Source organism: Portunus trituberculatus, chromosome 14, assembly GCF_017591435.1.
Source record: "Portunus trituberculatus isolate SZX2019 chromosome 14, ASM1759143v1, whole genome shotgun sequence".
Classification (NCBI taxonomy): domain Eukaryota; kingdom Metazoa; phylum Arthropoda; class Malacostraca; order Decapoda; family Portunidae; genus Portunus; species Portunus trituberculatus.
Window position 1 is genome coordinate 19,803,326 of NC_059268.1, and position 20,752 is coordinate 19,824,077.

The following is a 20,752-nucleotide window of genomic DNA, read 5'->3' on the forward strand; positions in this document are numbered from 1 at the left end:
TTATGTAAAGAACTTCTGTTTTGTATGTGTGCGTTCTCTGCTAGCCTATAGTACCTGTAGGCAATATTTTTTGAGCAATGCTTGTTGCCTTGAAGAGCTTTGCAATGCACACAGTCAGATATAGACCTCATGCACATTGTCTTGATGACCATTGGCCACTTGATGATGGGTGAAAAAATGGCCAAGCTCCTGGTGGGAGTCGACTTAGATTAAGTGTTCACTTGTTAGCCACTAATGAATATCCAATTGCAGATTTTCTAATGATCAAATACAGTGAAACCAATGTACATTTTTAGATATTTGTATTTGTTTTATCTTATTAGGAATACAATTTTAATGCAAATCAGGCAGTTTCTTGAATCTGTATAAAAAATCATCATATGAGAAATCAGATACAACATGTTCAGACACAAGCATAGGTGGGGAATAGTAATGCTCAGTGCTCTCTCATGAGGCATGTTGTTATGGTACAACAGTAATTTCCACTACACCATGTCAGGTCATTTGCAGTAAATATTCCACCTCAGATGCTTTAGAATGCCAGCAAAATTTGGCATTGACTGTCTGACTCCAGATGAATTCACAAAGCACAATCTACCAGTGTTGAAAATTAAAAACATTATTACAGTACTATTTTAAGTTAACCAAGAATGCAATATGGTAATTTAAAGATAGGATGAAATGTGACAAATTTTTCATAGGTCATATGAATAAGGCCATGATGCAGCAGTACATAGCATTGCCTCTGAAGAATGAAAAATCACCGAGGCAATAACATGGTTTTGCATTGGAAACTAGACTAACCCTTGTATAGCTTGTGTAACCTTTTTTTTTTCTTTACTGCTGAAGAGAGTACACAAAGAAGGTAGGTATTAGATATGAAGGAATGTTTGAATGTGTAAGTGTGCATGTATATATCTTGTCTGCTACTCCTTTCAAGGGTAACTTAGCCTGGTCTTACAGTCCACACAACTTCAGAATTTGTCAAGTTTAAGTATGGAGGCACACAACCCTGATAATTCCTAGGCAAAACTACTGTCATTCAAACAGTTCAAAGCATTCCCAACAACTGGACTTGCCAAAAGTTGGGTAAGTTAAATGCTAGTTGCCACTCACAATGACCTGGCGACCTCTAGATTGTAAATGACCATTTAATATGCGAATTACAGAAAATATAAGTACCTAGTGAGTTTATATGAACTGGAATATCATATTGGTTAAAATTTCCTTATACTTATAGAAGATTTTCATGAAATATACTAACAACAGAAGAATACAAATGAACACTTGAAATGGGTTCTTATTAGCGACTGTGACCAATGTTACACACAGTAATGAATGTGTTAGTTCTCAGAAAACTTTCCATCTTTGCAATAATAAAAACTAATTTATATATTGTCAAACCTTAAAATAATGCATTCCACCCAAGCATAATTAAGTATGTGTATCAATAAAACTTCTAATCTATGTGGGTTTCTTAGTGTATTAAAGCTATAGCATGGCCTACTAGGTTCTGAAGTCCCTCAATTTTTCAACACAAGTGAAAAGTACCACTTCTATATGTACTTTCAAATCAACAAGTACAGCCTTCAGCTTTATGCCCTTGAAATGTCTTTGACAAACCATCTCAGTTCTACAGATGTATATATAAATGTAAAGGAAACATTTATTGTAATTTACAAACTTTTATATAAAAATATTCTATTGCAATTTCTGTAATTTATTGATATAAAAAAGAAAAAAAATTATTATGCATCAAAATGCATCCCCTAACATTGGAAATAAGAGAGATAAGGCTTGTCTCTTTTTTAAACAAAATATAGGGATTAAGATCAATTTAAGAAGAGACTGGACATTTTATTTTTCTTTGTTTCCTCTTCTCTCTAGAGCTGACAAATGAATAAATGAAGAGGTGAGACAGGGAGAAAGTTCTTGCCTAACCTAACCTTAGCATCTTCCCATACTTAGTATAGCAATGACATTCTAAAATATTATTCACATTCATCACCTTCTTGAGACAATGTTTGGCTTCTTTCATTATGAGCATCTTCAATACAAAGGATACAGATGTTATGTAACTAGATTACAGAAAAGATTGCTGGTCTTTGCTTATCATAGTAATCATGGTCTTTTTGTTCATGTTTTTATACAGTATTGTGGGCCCAAATGCAGCCCTTGACTTCCTGCTCAGCAACACAGCTTCTGCATCACTCCCTTGACAGGAGAGGAAAAGGATCCCTCAAAATAAAGGAACCCTTGAGAGACGCTTGTTCTTTCCCCCGATGGTGAAGCCTGTCAGTTTTTTCACAACACAGGAGCTGTGGATAAGTTTGTTCATAAATAAAATGGAAATCCAAGAGGCATAGAATGAAATTTTATGCCCATCATATTTTCTGTGGCAGATGGCAAAGAAATGCATTTGAGTCAAGAATTTAATTTTGTTACAGATAACATGAGAATAAAAAATTCCCACGGTAACAAAGAACATAAATCTATCTTGAATTACTGTAATCTACTCTGAGCTTGATAAATGAGGAATACTGTTAAATCCAGGTCTAATTAATTGTAAGGTTTCCTTACATTGGGATGAACTAAAAAGCATACCTGAATCATGTACAGCTTAGTTTCTGAGTGCTGCCAAACGTCTTGTGAGCTGATCTTCTTGGTCTGTGGTACGCTCACCAGTGGTGAGAGTGGCAGTGGGTATAGACTGTGCATTCAGCTGGTCCATCACTTCTAAACCAGCCTCATCTGCAACTTGCTGAATGAGAGAGTCCACATCTTCTTTTGGAGTAGAAAGAGTAGTGGCAGCTCCCATGCTGTCTTCAAGCACCTTGGGACAAAGAGAGACACTTAATAAGCTCTGTTTTTCTTCAAGATACTAGATCAATGAGGCATATCTCATTATATTATCTTGCTCACATGGCTGAGTACTCTCTTACTATTTATAAACTAAACAAATGACAAGCAAATAAAAAGCAACATCCAGTACAAGAGTAATTATCCAACTCATTGATTTGTAAATGCTTTATGAGGTATTTCAAATCAAGAAGTACTGTATCAAATTTTCAATCACTTACCGAAGTTCTCACATCAAGGTCTTCAAACTGTGTTTCAAATTTGTCCATAATTGAAGACACTTTCTGCAGGTCCATGGTGTTGAGAGCCTGGTCGAGAGCTTTTACCACAGAACCCATGTTCTTGGTGATTCCCTTCATGGCCAATGTTGACTGAACCCTGTTTAAAATAAATATATTAATGAAAAGAGGAAATCATTGTACAAACTAACAAATTAACCACCTAGTCACCTTCTCTGTGTGTGGATGATAAAGCTTAAATTTTATGAGACAATTTAAGAGAGAGAGAGAGAGAGAGAGAGAGAGAGAGAGAGAGAGAGAGAGAGAGAGAGAGAGAGAGAGAGAGAGATATGGAAGGATGGAGGGTGGGTGGGATAGAGAGAGGTAGGATATGGGAAGGGAGGGAGACACAAGAAATGGGAGGAAAGGAAGGAATGCAAAACAGACTAGTGACTGAGAAGCGTTGCTTGTTTGGCTGTTTGTGTATCCATTTGAGATTATTTAGCTACAGCAAAGCCTATAAGGCAACTTACCTAGACTGTACAGCGTCCACCTTTGATGCCATGCGTAAGTAAGACAAGGACTCATTTTTTTTTCTTATAGCATTTTCAGCATAAATCTTTGCACCCTCAACATTGCCTTGTTGAAGAGCTTTCTTTATCTTGCCTTCTTGAATCTGGAATGGAAAAACATCTATTGTGACACTAAAGTATTTCTAGTAAATAAATAGTATGGATTTTGTCAAAACAGATAACTATGACAAAATTTCCAGCAATAATCTGATGATGTGCCAATACATACAGTTTACTAAACACCAATACTATTTCCAGTTATATTTTTCCTCATCAAGAGGGCTTTTTTGAAAGATTCTCTATTGCACTGGGTGGGATGGTAATAATTTTGTCAGTAACAAAAATACTTTTACTTAAATTTAAAAACAAACAAGATGGTACAGTAAATGCTTGGCTAAACATGAATGTACCAGAGAGAATATACTGGAATACTGTCTGGGAATTAGTTATACAGGACCAGGAGGGATACTGGAACTGAATGAGGTTGAAGAAAATCCAGTTTTGTTAAGTTCTCGAGATTGAAACTTGCAAAGTACAAGCCTTACCATTTTTGTTTTCTCATACAAAGCAAAACATCAATATACATGTGATTTTTAATGTGCATACATACAGCAATTTGTAATTCATTGTGTTGATATGGAGTTAATATTTGGCACAAAGAAAATTTCAGTAAGGATTTCCCCAAGAAATTATTTCTGAAGGAATGCATACTAGAAGAACTGCAGTTTGTTAAGTGTAACATGTCCTATGTAATAACAGCCTAACATAAATTAATATGACATGAAACCTTTACATAGCAGCTGCAGGACTTGTAAATGAGTGTTGTTTGCTTGAACTAGTATCTAATATTTGAAATATTAGTTTGCATTACTTTTTGGTCCTTTTCCGCCTTCTTTGCCAGTCTCTCCATCTGCTTTTCACAAAACTTCAACTGGAACAAGCAATCTGAAAAAAAATATATAGTTGAGACTTGATAAACTCATTAGCTGAGACTTGATAAACTCGTTAATGAAATTTTTGGTACATAAATGGGCAGTCAACATCCCTTATGATATACACAGATCAAAGTCTTTCTTTCACTGCTATGAAGCTCCAGTAGATTCAGGGAACAAAAAAGATCATGAGTTATATTTAGCTCTGATCTCCATCAAAGAAAACAAAGCATAGAGGTCAGAAATAGTAAAGTGGATATTAGGATTAATGTTAAAAGCAGAAGTCCCAAAGTAATATACCACCACTTACTGATGTCCAATTGTCACCATATTTTGTCAGATCCATTATGTAGTGTTAATCTACTACAGAAATGCTCAGTCAATTAATGTTTACTTTTGGTCTTTGTCAGCCCATGACATGACTGCATGTGCATGTTGTGGTAATATACTCATTGTACTTGGTGTTTATGATTATTTTGCACACTTTGATATTATTGAGTCATATTGATGGTTTTGAAAATCAACACACGGCACCAGAAACAGAGTTAGGTTAGGTTAAGTTACTTTTAAGATTAGATTAGCTTAGATTAAGTTTTGGTTTAGTTGGTTGGGGATGAAAAAAAAAAAAAAAGACCAGATTTTGCATTTCCTAACAAGTTTATGGTGACAGACAACCATATTTGGCAAAGAAATGACTAATAATAAATTTTCACTCCAAATGTTTCATACCATTAACAGTAATCCTAATGTGCATCAAACTTGTGCATATTTTTCCTTCATACTTTCAAGATTTGACAAGTATCTAAAAATCTGCGAAAGTTAGGAAAATTGACTCGTACGCACAATGAAGTCCAAACAATTACTGACACAAAGAATCCAGGTAAACCTCCAGTTTCACCACCTTGTCCTTTCTGAACGAAACTATTTTTTTCTGGTAGATTTCGGCTTGCTTTTTAATTAAAATACCACTTGTTTTTGGCGCAAATCAACCAATTTTTTTTTTTTACAGCCCCGAAACATATTATGATTTGCATAAAAAACTGGTAAATTAATCAAAAACAAGTCAAAATCTATCAGAAAAAAATAGTTTCGTCCATAAAAGAACCTTATTTAATCTAATCTAACCTAACCTAACCTAACCTAAAAGGTTGCACCTAATATATATGGGGTTTAAATTACTCGTAATGAGGAGCTCTATCTCTTGAGGTGGGTAAAAAACACGTAGCTGATTGTGGTGAAACTCTGAAGTAATACCGAGTCCTTAATTATCTGCAACATGACAAGCTTCATTGACTGTAATTGCATCACGGTTGTCTTGAGAAGTAAACAAAACAAGTGAAACAATGATTAGTTTCTGTCCTGACACTAAAATATAAAAAACCGCTATTAACCCTTTTAGTACATCACGCTCGTACTCACCTTGCATTTTCTTATCCGAACTTCCTCCAAACCACGACATCTTGACAAAAAAAACTGGGCAGAGTAGTGAAGAGCAGCACCTTAGAGTGAGTCAAGATCACGGAATCCTCACCTCAAGGCCACAACACTATAAACACCTTTGCTCCTTCATGTCAATAAAGACTCGACTCTCTTAACGTTGCAATATAGACTACTTGATTCTTTATTGCTAAAACAAACCCGTACAAAGGATTGAGTACATGTTAAATCACGAAATATAATATAACAACAATGCATTATTCTTGTCATTTAAGCTTTCAGAATTATTGCATGTTCAGTAAGAGTAAAGAAAGACAGTAGTTTCTGCTATGAACAGTGATTTATCATATTGCTGATAGTGATGGGAGGAGAATATTTTCCGTGTTCACTGGCAATTCTTGAAAATTCGAACAATGGTTAGAATAAGATTTTTATTTATCTATTTTTTCTTAGTAAGGCTTTATTTTCCATAATTGACCTGCTTTCAAAAGACTGAATGAGATTACATAACTACATTTTTCAATATCAACAATAATAATGTTTATCGAGCCTACAGCAAATCCTATTGGTGACGTCAGAGATAAAAGGTGATGACGGAAGGAAACATGACTTATCTTATCACACATTGCAGTTGGTTCCGTATCCCCTCTAAACACCTAAGTTTGCCCTATTTCCAAACATTTTCTTTCGTACTAGCAAACTGATGGCAGAATTGAGTAAAATAAACCTTTCAACTACTTATATTATAGAGATAGATCCAATTCTTAATGGCTTCACCTATTGAGGCCCATGAACAGCAAGCACGGGCCTCTAGGATCTACATCTGTATGAACACCAGGGAAACTAATTACATCTCTATATTCACCACCGCAGTGTCCAACAAGATGGGGGTGGTGCAGTGAGCAGGGTGTGTCGTGTACCGCCATGTGAGTCCAAATCCTACGTTGTGACTGGGATGTTTAAGATCTTCTTTGGGTAAGATCGACCTTAATCGAACTCCAAGAAACTCAAGGTTAGGTTCATTTCAAATTTTTCTGCAGACTGAAATGGTGTAATAAGTATATATATGTAGTTTTTTAGTTTTTTTATTACTTATTATCATTATTATTATTATTATTATTATTATTATTATTATTATTATTATTATTATTATTATTGGTTATGTAGGCTATCTACTATGGTACTGTGTTATTCATATAATGTTCTCTTAGATATATATTTCTTATTATATGTACGTACGTGTCAGTTTTAGCTTCCTATTTGTATATATATGTTTGTAAAATGATTCACCATTCTTCAAGTACATTCATTTACAAAAAAAAAAAAAAAAAAGTGCACACACACACACATACACAAACGCACACACGCACTTTATAGCTGTGTCATCTGTGTGGTGTAAGTAGGCTTAGCAGAAGGCAAGGCGGGGATGATAGCAATGGGAAACTTACACACACACACACACACACACACACACACACACACACACAGCACTGCACGTCAGCATATCCTGATGCTGACTCTATATTGTCCGTCATCCTCCTCGTCCTCCCACAAAGGCTCGGAACACTCCCTCTAATACTGTACAATACAACACTTATGATTGAACCGTGACTCTGGCTCATCATCCTGGCATGAAGAGGTTAGGGAATCCGAGTAATTGAAAGCCGATCGACTTATGTAGGTAGTTTTTTTTTTTTTATCATTTGCAATTTAACGTGTCAAGGAAACTAGCTAAAGATTAAAAGAAAAAGACTTTATCGCTCTTAAAGATAAATAGATAAATAAGTATAAATAAAAAAAAAGCTAAAAAAAAAAAAAGATATCAATTACATATGAACTCATTATCTATCGGTAGAATTAATGGCTGGCCAATTCTCTCACCCGGACAATCTTTCTCTATACATGTTTTTGTCGAGTGGTTGGAGGCGGGTGACAAGGAGCGGGGAGGAGGGCGCGGCGGGCGGGTGACGGAGAGTGGACAGCTGCTGTGGTGACGCTAGGTTCTGTCAGCTTCACGGCAGGCTATGTTTGCGAGGACCAGAATTTACACGTTGATATTACCCTTTATTCATTGTATTCATCACAACATTTCTTAATTAAATATACGCATTTCTTTTGCTGTGCCGTCGTGGTGTGTGATACCAAAAAAGAGCAGTATTCTTAAATGTCTCAGTATTCAATTTCGACAGCTTTTAACAGGTTCTAAAAGTTCTCAGTGGGGTTTTCGTGATTTTGGTGATACTTGAACACGGATCATCATCAAGGTTGAAACACACACACACACACACACACACACACACACACACACACACATTAGAACCTGACTCATGATCTCTGTGGTTTTTGAAAATTGCGCTTATGAGAGAATAAAGCGTGTCAAAATACGGTCTCGGTCTGGCTGGCTGGCTGGTTTGGGGATGGCAGCAGCGTGCGTAGTCACCCAGCATCTGCTACCTTCACTCTCGCTGCGGCCACCTCCTAGATCTTAGTGCCACCGAGACACAGAAAACGCTTCAACTTTTCCATTATGCTACAATGTCACTGTCCAAAAAGCTGCGGTTACGCCTTTATCAGCAGTAATGAGTTGTGAAGACCTTGTTTCTTGACACGATGCTCTCAACTCTTGTGGATTTTGTAATGTTTTCAAGTTGTTTCTTAGTGAAGGCTGTTTGCTAGAGATCACTTTTCGTTTTAAAGTGATTAAGCTTAAAGAAGATAATGATGTTCGCTGTAATGTTACGATGGTGATGTTGCTGTTATTGCTGAGAGTAACGACGATAATGCTGATGGCAATAACTAAAATAACAATAATAATAATAATAATAATAATAATAATAATAATAATAATAATAATAATAATAATAACAACAACAACAACAACAATAACAACAACAACAACGCACTAGTAATTATAATAGGAAATGAAATAAAACTAAATGGTGATAACAATAACAAAATGCGTAGATAAACATGCCTAACCCTCCCTTACACCCCCCTCCCACACACACACACACACACACACACACACACACACACACACACACACACACACAAACAACACAGACAGATTTATGACGTTCCACATGTATCCTACCATATGTCTTGGAGTGGCTGAGGATAATGTCTCGCTAATGTCTCGCTAATGTCTCGCTGACTGACTCCACACAAACACGTACTCTTGACGGGTCCCTCTTGGCCGCCACACCCCCTAATGATATTGCAACATTTGATACATTTCAGATCATAAGAAAATAAAGGAGTCTACAAGAAGTTGGTGGGTGCACGCGTGGCTAATCTCATTCATAAATTTGTATAATCTTTCTTTTATTGACTGCACTGACGATCTGACAATGTACAGTAGTCTTTTTCAATAATATGCTATCTTCAGAGAGAGAGAGAGAGAGAGAGAGAGAGAGAGAGAGAGAGAGAGAGAGAATATAACTACCGTCACCTATATTTTACAAAACGAAAACGCATGCATGTCTCTCAGTTTGTGTTAATGAGTCATCTACCATTTCTTCCCTATTATAGAAAAAGATAGGTAAATAAACAAGGATATGGTTGCGTTTTGTCACTTTAGAATACTGTAAGCATAGGACTCACGGTGATTCACTCCCTCAAAATATCGTCAACGCGGCGGCAGCATGCGACCAGACAATCGCTTACAAAGAGAACCCAGACACGCCTCCACCAACGGAGATATATAGACGTCAAGTGGGTGTGAGGGGCTCTTGAAGGGGATCAGAGAGCTTAGGAGAGAGAGAGAGAGAGAGAGAGAGAGAGAGAGAGAGAGAGAGAGAGAGAGTGAGTGTTAGAAGTTGCGTAGGATGATAATTTATTTTTCTTTCAACTTTTAACTTAACAAATTAATTTAGCATTGGGTCTTAGAGAGAGAGAGAGAGAGAGAGAGAGAGAGAGAGAGAGAGAGAGAGAGAGAGAGAGAGAGAGACTTTAAGGAATTCCACATACACGATAAACACATGGAAAAAAAAACGGTAAATCTTTCTTATTAGGTAAAAAGAAAAAAAAAAGACAACTATAGAACACTGCATATTTTCTCTTAAGGACTGGAGGAAGGAAATAAAAAAACCAGGGTAGAGCAATGCCTTTACCACAGAATATATAATTATATACATCCAGGTACTTATCCAAATACTCTTTGAGACTCAAGAGGCGGTAGGTGTGGGTCAGGAAGAGAGCATCATCCTTGGCATAGGTGTGGTGTGTGGGCCGTGCGTGGCGCCTCTGGACGGACAGGTGGCAGGTAAAGACACGGCACTGGATGGTTGCTTAAGTACAGTTCGTTGTGGTAGTACCGTCCTGGCCAACAGTCGAGTAACCTTCCTCTCTTTTTCATTGTTTTGCGTTTTCCTTCTGTCTTAAGTCTTAGGTCTGATCTAGTAACGTGGAAACTGGTGGATTCTTAACTTATCAGAGGACTTGAGTGTTGAGAGTAACTGAAAGACTCGTGGTGTCCCTTACAGCACATTACAAGTAGGAATAGAAAGAAGGCACGTGGCAATAGTAAGCTTGCCCTGTGTTGTAGTGGATTGTACTTTCTCCTTTTACTTGTTATATGTTGTAAAGGGTAACCATGATTCTTTCAGTTCAGCGAACATGTACAGTTGGACTATGGTGGCAGCGGTGGGATGAATGAAATGTAAGGTTGCAATACTTCAAGAACGAAGGAGAACGCTGAACACAGTGTAAGTCAGTGTTGTTTTACTAGACTGTTGACCACGACGATGGGGAAAAAGTACAGTATAGTCATGCACACTCGTCATATACATAGAAGTTTTTTCAACAGTTCATCCTAAAAAAATGAGAGAGAGAAAAAAAAAATTGCGTGTCTTTATGCTCTGTCCGCTCTTTATGTATTTGTGTATCCTTGTTCACGTGGGAAAAAAAAAGACAGATCACAATAATCTTATCGAGTTTTCATCACTCATGTTTTCCTGGTTTTGTATACGGTCAAGATGTTACTCTTATTTATCGAAAAGCAGGAAAAATCTTAATTATATAACATTCTATTTGTATGTGTGTGTGTGTGTGTGTGTGTGTGTGTGTGTGTGTGTGTGTGTGTGTGTGTGTGTGTGTGTGTGTGTGTGATTTTTTGGACGGGTATAGGCCAGTATGGGGAACTGAAGATAGGAAACAGGAAGAGAAGATTCATTGCAAAATATACAGACTAAGTGTTAGCCTGTATACTTTTCACCTATTTGAAGTATACGGGGGAGAAGTGTGGCCGAAGTGTGATGAAACTGTGATTATTTTATCCTATTATCGTAAAGAATAAATACTAAAAGGTTGAAGTGCGCAGACAACTACAGTGTCTCCTGATCGCACACATGCTCTCAGGGGACAGTGGTTCGACCTTCACGACTCTGAATAATTGCACTAACGATGTGTTCAAAGGGGTTAAAGATAGAGGGAGACACAGAGATAGAGGAAACGAGAGAGAGAAAAAGAAAAGGCGTGGTAAGGGGCGGTGGGAGTCACGGACATTGCACACGGCCGCTGAACAGAGATTAGGAGATGGGGCTTAGAATGTGGCTTGAAGTATATGCATAATTCTTTAACTCATTCAGTGCTACAGACAGCTTCGAAACTATGAAATGCTACTAGTTAATCATAATGCAGTTGATAAGAAATGAACGTGTTGGATGTATAACTGAATGATTTGTAACCCCTTGATAATGAAAAGTGTTATTCTTAATTTGTTATCCTGTAGCTAGTGATATCCGGAATATAATGAAATCGGTGCCATGGTAATGAAAGGATTAAGGCTTAGGACGGAAGATATCCATAACTTGCATTGAGAACTTACATTTTGGCTTGTTTGCAGTTGTTATACCATGTAGTTGCTATATATGCTCTTCTTAGGTGAAGGAAGTATCAAGGTGGTTGTGAAAAGTGGTTACGAGAGATGCAAGGGAACTCGTATTCTCAAGTTTTTGACTGGTGTTGGCAGTATGGCACTTGTTGCTTTATTTGAGTGACCAAAAGTTATTAAGCTGAACAAAAGTATAGTCACAGGCACTGAAAGGTTTGAGGTACTCGAACTGATCACTCCTGTTGTCTGTCAATGATGTGTTTCAAAACTATACTCTAAACTTGCAGCAGAGCATCTCATCAATCTTGAGAAACGAGAGACAAGAAGAGGAAGTACCAGTTTATCTTCTAGCTTCAAAAGGCATTGTACCATTTCATAGCAGCACTTTTCAAGGCACTAATTTGCATCTTGGTCTATTGGTCAGACACAGATGTACCATAACCCCATTCAGCGGACATGAAAAGTTTCACCAGTTTGTTGAGCAAGGACTGGCTCTCCGGTCACTGATTCAGTATGACATCAAGCTTCATCATCTGCTCGTCTTGGGGAAGATTTGTGCTGTGATTTCTTAGCTTATGTAGAGAATATTGAGTTGAATTCGAAGACGGGGAACGGAACGCGAGTATATTGTTTTGTATTGTTTCTTCTATTTCAAGAGTACTGTGCGTCCCTTGTGGCCACTGTCTTCCACTGATAGGACAGCCAAGTAGAAAGAAGCCACCCTGTTTGAAATTGAGACCGTCTTCACACGGCAGCTGTCCCGTCAGTCCGGTAATGGTGAACACTAGCGGTCAGAGGGGAATTATGCAGCGGCAGGCATTGTGATTAATTTATCCTTGCATTGTTTCCTCTCTGTTAAATACAGAATATGTTTATCTTTTGCCACATTTTTTCTTTTCGATCACTGTTTCGCCACCAATCAGGATCGTTACATTATGGCAACGATACTGAAGGAGGTGTGTGGGAGGCGTCGGCCAGTCAACGGTGCGTGGGTGTGGTGAGTGACGTCAGGGTCACTGGCTCTCCTGTGTCGCGCCGCCTCACGCCGGTGCAGGGAAAGCGTCTCCAGTCATCATCTGAAAAAAAATGTCGATAAAGCGAAATAAAACCACAGTTCGTTATGAAAATATTATGAAAATGGTGAAAATCAAAGCTCTTATAAGACATAAAAAAATAATAAAAAATGTAAGATAGAAATACATTGAATGACCAGTAAAAATTTTACAATTCTGAAAACCAGTAAATATTCATCACAACTTGCACATGCTGAGTCACCAAGAGTCATCCTGTCAGTCTCACTAATACAGCTAATACCGCGGCCCTCCACCAAGGAGTTTGCTTCATTTCACTCACGCATCTATTACTCTTTACAAATATTGAAAGTATATATATATATATATATATATATATATATATATATATATATATATATATATATATATATATATATATATATATATATATATATATGAAGATGTAAGCACTTCTATCTCCCTCGCGAGAAAGTCGGGCAGCAGATGAACCGTACTGAAAACAAACAAACAAACAAAACAAAAAAAAAAAAAAAACGGTCGTATTGATGTGCTTGTTGACACTCCAGCACTGCCGTCCATCGTGGAAAAAAAAGAATGATAAATAAACAAAGAAACCACTTATGTCAAACACTGGGACAAACTACACACTCCTTGCACTCTTCCCAATATCGTGCGAACGTTTATTGAATGAACCTTTGTGATAAAGTCTTTCTCTTTAAAGTGAAGTTGAAGGCAAGAGTTAACACTTGAAGCGAGGATGAAACGCCAAGAGAGAGAGAGAGAGAGAGAGAGAGAGAGAGAGAGACTGAAAACTGACCTGTTAGGGTTTGGAGTCTGGCCAGCAGGGGTAGGGGTAGGGGAGGGGCGTCAGCTGGGAGGAGGTGGTAGCCTCACCCTGACGGCGGCACGCGTTCAGTCCCGCCCCGTAGCTGCTGCCGCCGCTTCCTGCAAGAGAAAAAGAAATGGAGAGGGACATTAGAAAAACAGGCTCTATCTAAATAAAAAGGCACTACAAAGGATAAATATATATAGAAGGGAATAATTATACGGTGGTTAATTACCGGAAAACTAAATAAAGAAATGCGCGCAGAACTCCATTATACGTTTTGATTACTAGACAACAACAGAGCCGCGCCCTCACCAATATCAAAGAATGTCAGGTTAGAGAACTACGAAGATTAACGTTACTAAAAGGCCTGGTTACAAAATTTAGGAAGATAGTTAACATATTTCACTGCTATTTGTGTCATTAGCATCTCATTTTCTTTTAAGCAACCTGATTTAAACTGCGATACACAATCAAGGGTATAAAGAAATCGAGCAGTTCTATCAGTTCATTTTCGATATTTCCTGTGGGAGTAACACCTCATCGGACCTTTTTCCTCACTCTTCCTTTGACTACCACCCGTCTTACATAGATAAATAGCTGAAAAAGGCCTTATTACTGAAGGAGGGTATACAAATCGAGCAGTCCTATCAGTTCTTCTTTTGACCTTTCCTGTGGGAGTAACACCTAAGCGGACCTTTTTATCTTCACTCTTCCTTTGAGTACCACCCGTCATACATAGATAAATAGCAATAAAATAACTTATTACTGAAGGAGGGTATACAAATCCTATCAGTTCCTTTTTGACCTTTCCTATAGGAGTAACATCTCAGCTGACCTTTTTTTCTTCACTCTTTGACTAGCACATAGATAAATAGCGATCAAAGGACTTATTACCGAAGGAGGGCTGGAAGGGTGTGGCGGAGGGAGATCCCAAACTACTGCTGGATCCTAGAAAACTGCCGGCACCGAGGCTGGAGTGGAGTCCTGTGCCTGAGCCTGAGGTCCACAGTTCAGGCGCCGAGCCCAAGGAGGTGTGTGTGCTGCCCGGGGATGATATGGACGGGGAGGAGCTGCCCAACAGTCCCCCGCTCAGGTGGCTTGGGAAACTCGACCCTAAGGCGCCTGAAGGAAACATGGGTGGTTGTTACATTTATGAAAGGAAAGGGACTCTGCAGTGGGGAATGTCTAAGAAGGGAGACTATCCAAGTATTATAGTCAAATGGATGATAAGAGTAAGTCTCAGATAAAAGTATAGAGCATCAGAGGAGCATAAGGGATAGTATTGAAGGTAACAAGTGCTAGAGAAAATAACGGGTGGTTTTAAGAGAAGGAAATGCATTCAACTTACTAGAGGTGAGAGGCGTTGAGCCCAGGGAGCTGCCGATCTGCTGGTACCCTCCGCTGAGCTGCATCTGCCCCTGGAGCTGTAGTGACATGGCGTTAGATTAGTTATTTTTAGATTAGTCACTTTCGCCTCTAGTGTGTGTCATGCCTGGAATTGAAAGTGTATCTGGATCGGCTTAGAAGTGATATGTCATAACCCCCTTGAGTGCTATGACGCGTTTCCATATTTATTCTGCTTACTATTTGGTGATTTCATACAGCTTCAGAAACTTACATGGGGGATTACAATAGTGAAGAATGAACCATTAACCTCCTGACCTTCATAGATCCTTCCTAATGTCAATAAAAGGATCTAATCGTATACAAATCTCAAGGTAAAAATATTGTCCCAGTATTGAAGAGGTTAAATATCTTGGTTTCTCTGTTTAATATCGACACTTAACCTTTTCAGTACCATGATGCGTTTTTATATTCATTCTGCTTACTATTTGGTGATTCTATACAGCTTCAGAAACTTATGTGGGGATTGAAAGTGAAAACTCTGGCCATTAATCTTCTGACCTCCATAGATCCTTCGTAATGTAAACAAAATCGTCTAATCATACCGAAACTCAGGGTAAAAATGAGTCCCAGTTCTGAAAGGGTCAATGATCGAGCACCTAAGAAAACTGACTTCATGATCCATTACTATTTCATTTTCTTTTCCCAATATCATTCGTAGTACATGCATTTTTATTCGAGGACAACCACCAGGCCAGTACTGAAAGGGTCAATGATAGAGCACCCAAGAAAAACTGACTTCACGATCCATTACTATTTAATTTTCTCTTCCCAATATCATTTAGAGTACATACGGTTTTGTTCGAGGACAACCACCAGAATTAAACCACTGAAAAAATTACCAAACTTACAATCGCTCATTATGTATCAACTTGAGATGTCATAAAGTAGCTGAACAGGTGAGTGGCTTACCTGGTTCATCTGTGGGTATGAATAGGAGTGAGGGGTGTGTACGCGCGTTCCCTGTGTGTAGCTTGCGAAGTTCCCGCTTTGCATCTGGCCAAGTCCCCAGCTTCCGCCCCTGGGGGAGATAAAGATGGCCTCTCAGTGCACCAGTAACATCTTGCAGTCCTACACACACTGGCTTGGTGGCATGAACTCTTTGACTGCTGGCGAGAGTATGACACTTGCTCTCCTTGAAGGGTTAAAAAATCTATTGTTGTTACGAAGCATTTATTGTCACGAAGCGTTTATTGTCACGGAACATTTATTGTTGTCATGAAGCATTTATTATCACGAAGCATTTATTGTTATGAAGCATTTATTGTCACGAAGCATTTATTGTTGTCACGAATCATTTAGTGTCACGAAGGATTTATTGTGTCACGAAGCATTTATTGTTGTCACGAAGCATTTATTGTTGTCATGAAGCATTTATTGTTGTCACGAAGCATTTATTGTTGTCACGGAACATTTATTGTTGTCACGGAACATTTATTGTTGTCACGAATCATTTAGTGTCACGAAGGATTTATTGTGTCACGAAGCATTTATTGATGTCACGGAGCATTTTATTGTTGTCATGAAGCATTTATTGTTGTCACGAAGCATTTATTGTTGTCACGGAACATTTATTGTTATCACGAATCATTTATTGTCACGAAGCATTTATTCTGTTGATTTTACTTCGTTCCCTATTTTTTTTTTTTTTTTCAATCAAGTGTAACTGACTCATGATTGTTTTGAAAGATTCCACAGTATTGACCGATCATCAACATTGCAATAGGAAGGGAAAAGAACCAGTAGAAAACAGAGGGGAGGAAAAGATATTAGATTTCAAAACGGTTATGTGTGTCGGTAACCAACAAACTGTAAATACCAACAGGTTGCTCAGGTAAAAGCGTATAGACGTGTATTGTGTCTAGTATGTGAATTTTGAGAGCTTTACTTATTATTATTATTATTATTATTATTATTATTATTATTGTTATTGTTATTACTATTTCATTTCAAGTAGTTTTGGTTTAACTGTTTGTTATTTTGTGTTTCAGTCTTTTTGTACACCTTTCGATTAGCGCCGAGTTTCAGTTCATGTGTGTCAGTGAATTGTTTGAATATTGTAGGTGCATCTTATTGTTGTTGTTGTTGTTGTTGTTGTTGTTGTTGTTACTGTTCTCCTCCTCCTCCTCCTTCTCCTTCTTTTTCTTTTTCTTCTTCTTCTTCTTTTTCTTTTCTTTCTTCTTCTTCTTCTTCCTCTTCTTCTTCTTTTTCTTTTGCAGTTGTTGTAGTTGTAGTAGTAGTAGTAGTAGTAGTAGTAGTAGTTGTTGTTGTTGTTGTTGATCTTTTTCTTCTTCTCCTTCTTCTTCTTAACACGAACAGACTTGCACAAGAAGCAGCAATACATGTCAGAGCAGAAGCACCTCCTAACACAGCGGCAAAGTCCTCAGAGCGCAGACCAACAGAGATGTCAATTGTACGTCGTCCTTTTCACTCTGGTGCTTTCCTTCTCTTCCCAGGCGTTCACTGGTGCCATTAATTTTGAGTGGGTAATTTATGCAGCGCTGCCGAGGGTACGATGAGGCTGCCGTGGGAGTGTTTACTTGCCATGTTTTGTTTCATGCACGGAGACCATTTTGCGTAGCTTGTTTTTATTCGAGTGTGAATGTTGACGCTCTCTCTCTCTCTCTCTCTCTCTCTCTCTCTCAACATGGTGGCGATACAAAAAAAAATAAAGTAAGAAAATAATTTAACTAAACGTGGGAGTCGTTGACATAAACAGTGATCAAGTAGAGAGAGAGAGAGAGAGAGAGAGAGAGAGAGAGAGAGAGAGAGAGAGAGAAGAAGGGAGGGAGGGAGAGAGGAGGGAGGGTGTCGTCGTGGGATGCGAGGCGATGACAGAGATGGACAAGCGGAGTCAAGAGACGAGGGCGTGTGGGCGATGAGGGAGTGTAGCGGCGGCAGCCTCGCGTTCACCTCACACTGATCCACTCGGAAATAAGACATGTTAATTGGGCTTTCCACTTAGCTTGAGCGCACCTACCTGGCTGTCTGCCAACACACACACACACACACACACACACACACACACACACACACACACACACACACACACACACACACACACACACATACACACGCAGTAAGATCTTTAAAGTCATGCACTCTCTGGTATTGAAGCTTTGTGTTACATTCCGCCTGATATATTGTCTGCTAAAGGGACACTAATGACGGAAGCTGCAGACAGGAGCAGAAGGCTTAACCGTGTAACAAGGCTGTGCTTTTCCTTTCCGGCACAAACACACTGGCCGCTGCTGGTTTACGAGGAGAGCGTTGCAGCCTCACTTCTCCCGGCGCTCTTGCAACTGTCGCCCGTATTTTATGCACAAGACGTGAAATATATTCCTCATCGGCTGTTACGTGTAGCGAGCAGAGCCGCCCGTCACCCTGCACACCTGTCCTGCACATCACGCGGCCCGCCTCAGGCTGCCCCCAGGCATCTGTGCACCGCTCACCCACACACACTTTGTTTGACTGATCGCCACTTCCCAGGCCCTTCTGGAGGCCTTTCGCCTGAATTATCGAGATGTTGTGCATCATGCTACCACGCGGAAGGGCTTCATGCACTGGACTATACAAGATTCGTCTCAATATTCTAATAAACTTCACGACAACTTAGTCCAGTGCGTCTTCTATGGCAACTAACATGAGACCACCACGATGAGCGAGGTGAGGCAGCCATGCAACACAGCGACAAGTGGAATCCCAGCAAGATGGGTGTCAGTCTCCATTTAGGATTTCTCTCCAGGCGCTGCCCTTGCTCTGTTGGTCCCGGTCGTGTCATGGTCGAAGGGCAGCGAGGGAGGAAAAGTTGTCCTGGCCAGGAGCGGTTCGCTGACTTTACTTCATGAGTGCCCGTGGCGGGTTTATCAACAACAGATCATGATGTTGTTGTACTTCGCCGCTGTTTGTAAACTCACCTCAAACGGTATTTACAAACTAGGGGTTCCTCGGGAATGTAAACGTGTTGTACGAGGGAAAGAATATTAGCAACTTTTCAAGTAAATTCTTAAATCATTCAGTATGGTGAGCCTTTGACAAATGGCTCTTCACTGAGGGGACACAACTGTCAGTTAAGTAACCAGAGAAACCTTTACTTTAGACTTTATTTCAAACGTGGCGTCAGCTCTTGTCAAAGCACTCACTCAGCACTGCCTTGTTATGGAAACTTTTGTACCGATGGAATCTGGTCTCGCGGACATGCAGTAATTGTTGCGTGGATTTGTATTTTGTGCTGCGCTGTGTGTGTGTGTGTGTGTGTGTGTGTGTGTGTGTGTGTGTGTGTTCCTTCTACACACCCGGGAAAGATACAGTACACGCGTCTGTTCCGCTATTTGTGGCGTTCAGTGTCGCCGAGTGTTTTGGCCACGCTCTAAAGAGTGAGAGGAATGTATAGTGTACAATGTAGGAATCTTGCGCTGAGAAGACGGGACGAAAGATCACAAAATTTTTAGATCCACATAGTTTTATGAAGCATTTCGCCAAATCAGACTCTCGTTCAAAACACCACACACGGTAACTATTTCGTGACCTAAAACCTGAGAGACGAAGAGCGAACAAACATAGTATCTTTTTAAAGCCTCGGTGCGTTTGCCTTCAGTTATCCTCATTTCGGCGAAGTAATCTGTCTTTAGGGATGTGTGACGCATCATCTGCAACCTAGATATTCATGATTAAAAACATACTTGTGTCTGAAATATCTCGAGTCCTTACTGACGAACACGGCGGCGGAGGGACGAAGGTGAAACTGCCATCCTGCTGAGTGGGTTGAAATAAGCAACATAAATATTGCCCCCAAACCTGCTGTAAATAAACAACCAATACTGTGTTGAGGGATAGCGAACATTATTAAGGGCTCCGGCTTGTTTTCTGTAAACATGTATAGCGAACGACCTGTTCTCCATAAATATACTGCAAGCGGAACCCAGCAGCAAGCAGGGTGCAGGTGTCGGGACGGGGCGGCGGCAGGGAGGGGCCACGGCACGTACTCACAGTTTACACACACACACACACACACACACACACACACACACACACACACCACTGAACGTCTGACTTTCCGGGTACAGAGCAGCAAAAGGGAGAGAAGGAAGGGACATGGGAACTGTTTACTAGAATCTTAGGTTTTTCATACATGCTGAGTACTAAGTTGTGTTGGTAAGTGGATGAGAGCGCTTGAGTTTAGAGGGAGCGGTGACTGGAGGCGAAGCGTGTACAGGAGGGGAAGGTAATGGGTGCGGTCACAAGAAGATAGAAGCCAAGTATCTGAGGATCGGAAGCATGGAGGGTTAAGTAGGGTTATATGGGGAGTGTGGGAGTGTTTGGTAGATGCCTGTAGGGAAGGGACGCCACGGGGAAAGGGATCTGAGAGGACTGGCAGGGGATTGTTGGATTTATAAGCGAGAATATGATATGGGAGAGGAAAAAAAAGAAAAATGGCTGCATATTACGTTTTAAAGGAGGAACAACAGTCTCGGCAGGACGTTCGCTTCATCTACTTCATCTATAAGTTTTGCGAAATATTCAAAGCAAATAAACAGGTAAGGCATTGAAGGCGGGAGAAAATGAACAAGGAAAAGGTAAAGTAGACGAAACTCCTTAGTGGATATAGAGTTACACCTCCTACTCCACGTGGGA

General features: G+C 39.5%; 2 protein-coding genes across 2 annotated transcripts in view; both read right to left on the bottom strand.

Moving 5' to 3' along the window:
- Positions 1 to 287: 287 nt before the first annotated feature.
- On the bottom strand, positions 288 to 6,210 carry LOC123503792 (charged multivesicular body protein 1a-like). The gene is made up of 6 exons (XM_045253792.1): positions 6,001 to 6,210; positions 4,521 to 4,594; positions 3,611 to 3,753; positions 3,081 to 3,237; positions 2,605 to 2,833; positions 288 to 2,318 (listed from the first exon to the last, which is right to left on the bottom strand). The coding sequence occupies exons 1-5, from the start codon at positions 6,038 to 6,040 to the stop codon at positions 2,621 to 2,623; spliced, it is 627 nt and encodes a 208-aa protein (XP_045109727.1). The 5' UTR covers positions 6,041 to 6,210; the 3' UTR covers positions 288 to 2,318; positions 2,605 to 2,620.
- A 3,903-nt stretch (positions 6,211 to 10,113) lies between these two features.
- Positions 10,114 to 20,752, bottom strand: part of LOC123503790 (forkhead box protein L2-like) — a 56,927-nt gene continuing 46,288 nt past the window's right edge. The window contains exons 8-12 of the mRNA XM_045253790.1: positions 16,031 to 16,139; positions 15,063 to 15,138; positions 14,609 to 14,836; positions 13,703 to 13,830; positions 10,114 to 12,927 (exon numbers count right to left, since the gene is read on the bottom strand). Of these exons, the coding sequence (XP_045109725.1) occupies positions 13,706 to 13,830; positions 14,609 to 14,836; positions 15,063 to 15,138; positions 16,031 to 16,139 (538 nt within the window). The 3' untranslated portion in view covers positions 10,114 to 12,927; positions 13,703 to 13,705. The remainder of the gene's footprint in view (positions 12,928 to 13,702; positions 13,831 to 14,608; positions 14,837 to 15,062; positions 15,139 to 16,030; positions 16,140 to 20,752) is intronic.

Bases quoted from the DNA above. Each gene is read 5' to 3' on its own strand.
- LOC123503792 (XM_045253792.1), bottom strand. From the start codon at position 6,040: ATGTCGTGGTTTGGAGGAAGTTCGGATAAGAAAATGCAAG. The intron at 4,595-6,000 runs GTGAGTACGAGC...ATTTTTTTTCAG, and splicing joins TTCGGATAAGAAAATGCAAG to ATTGCTTGTTCCAGTTGAAG. The intron at 2,834-3,080 runs GTAAGTGATTGA...CTTTGTCCCAAG, and splicing joins ACCTTGATGTGAGAACTTCG to GTGCTTGAAGACAGCATGGG.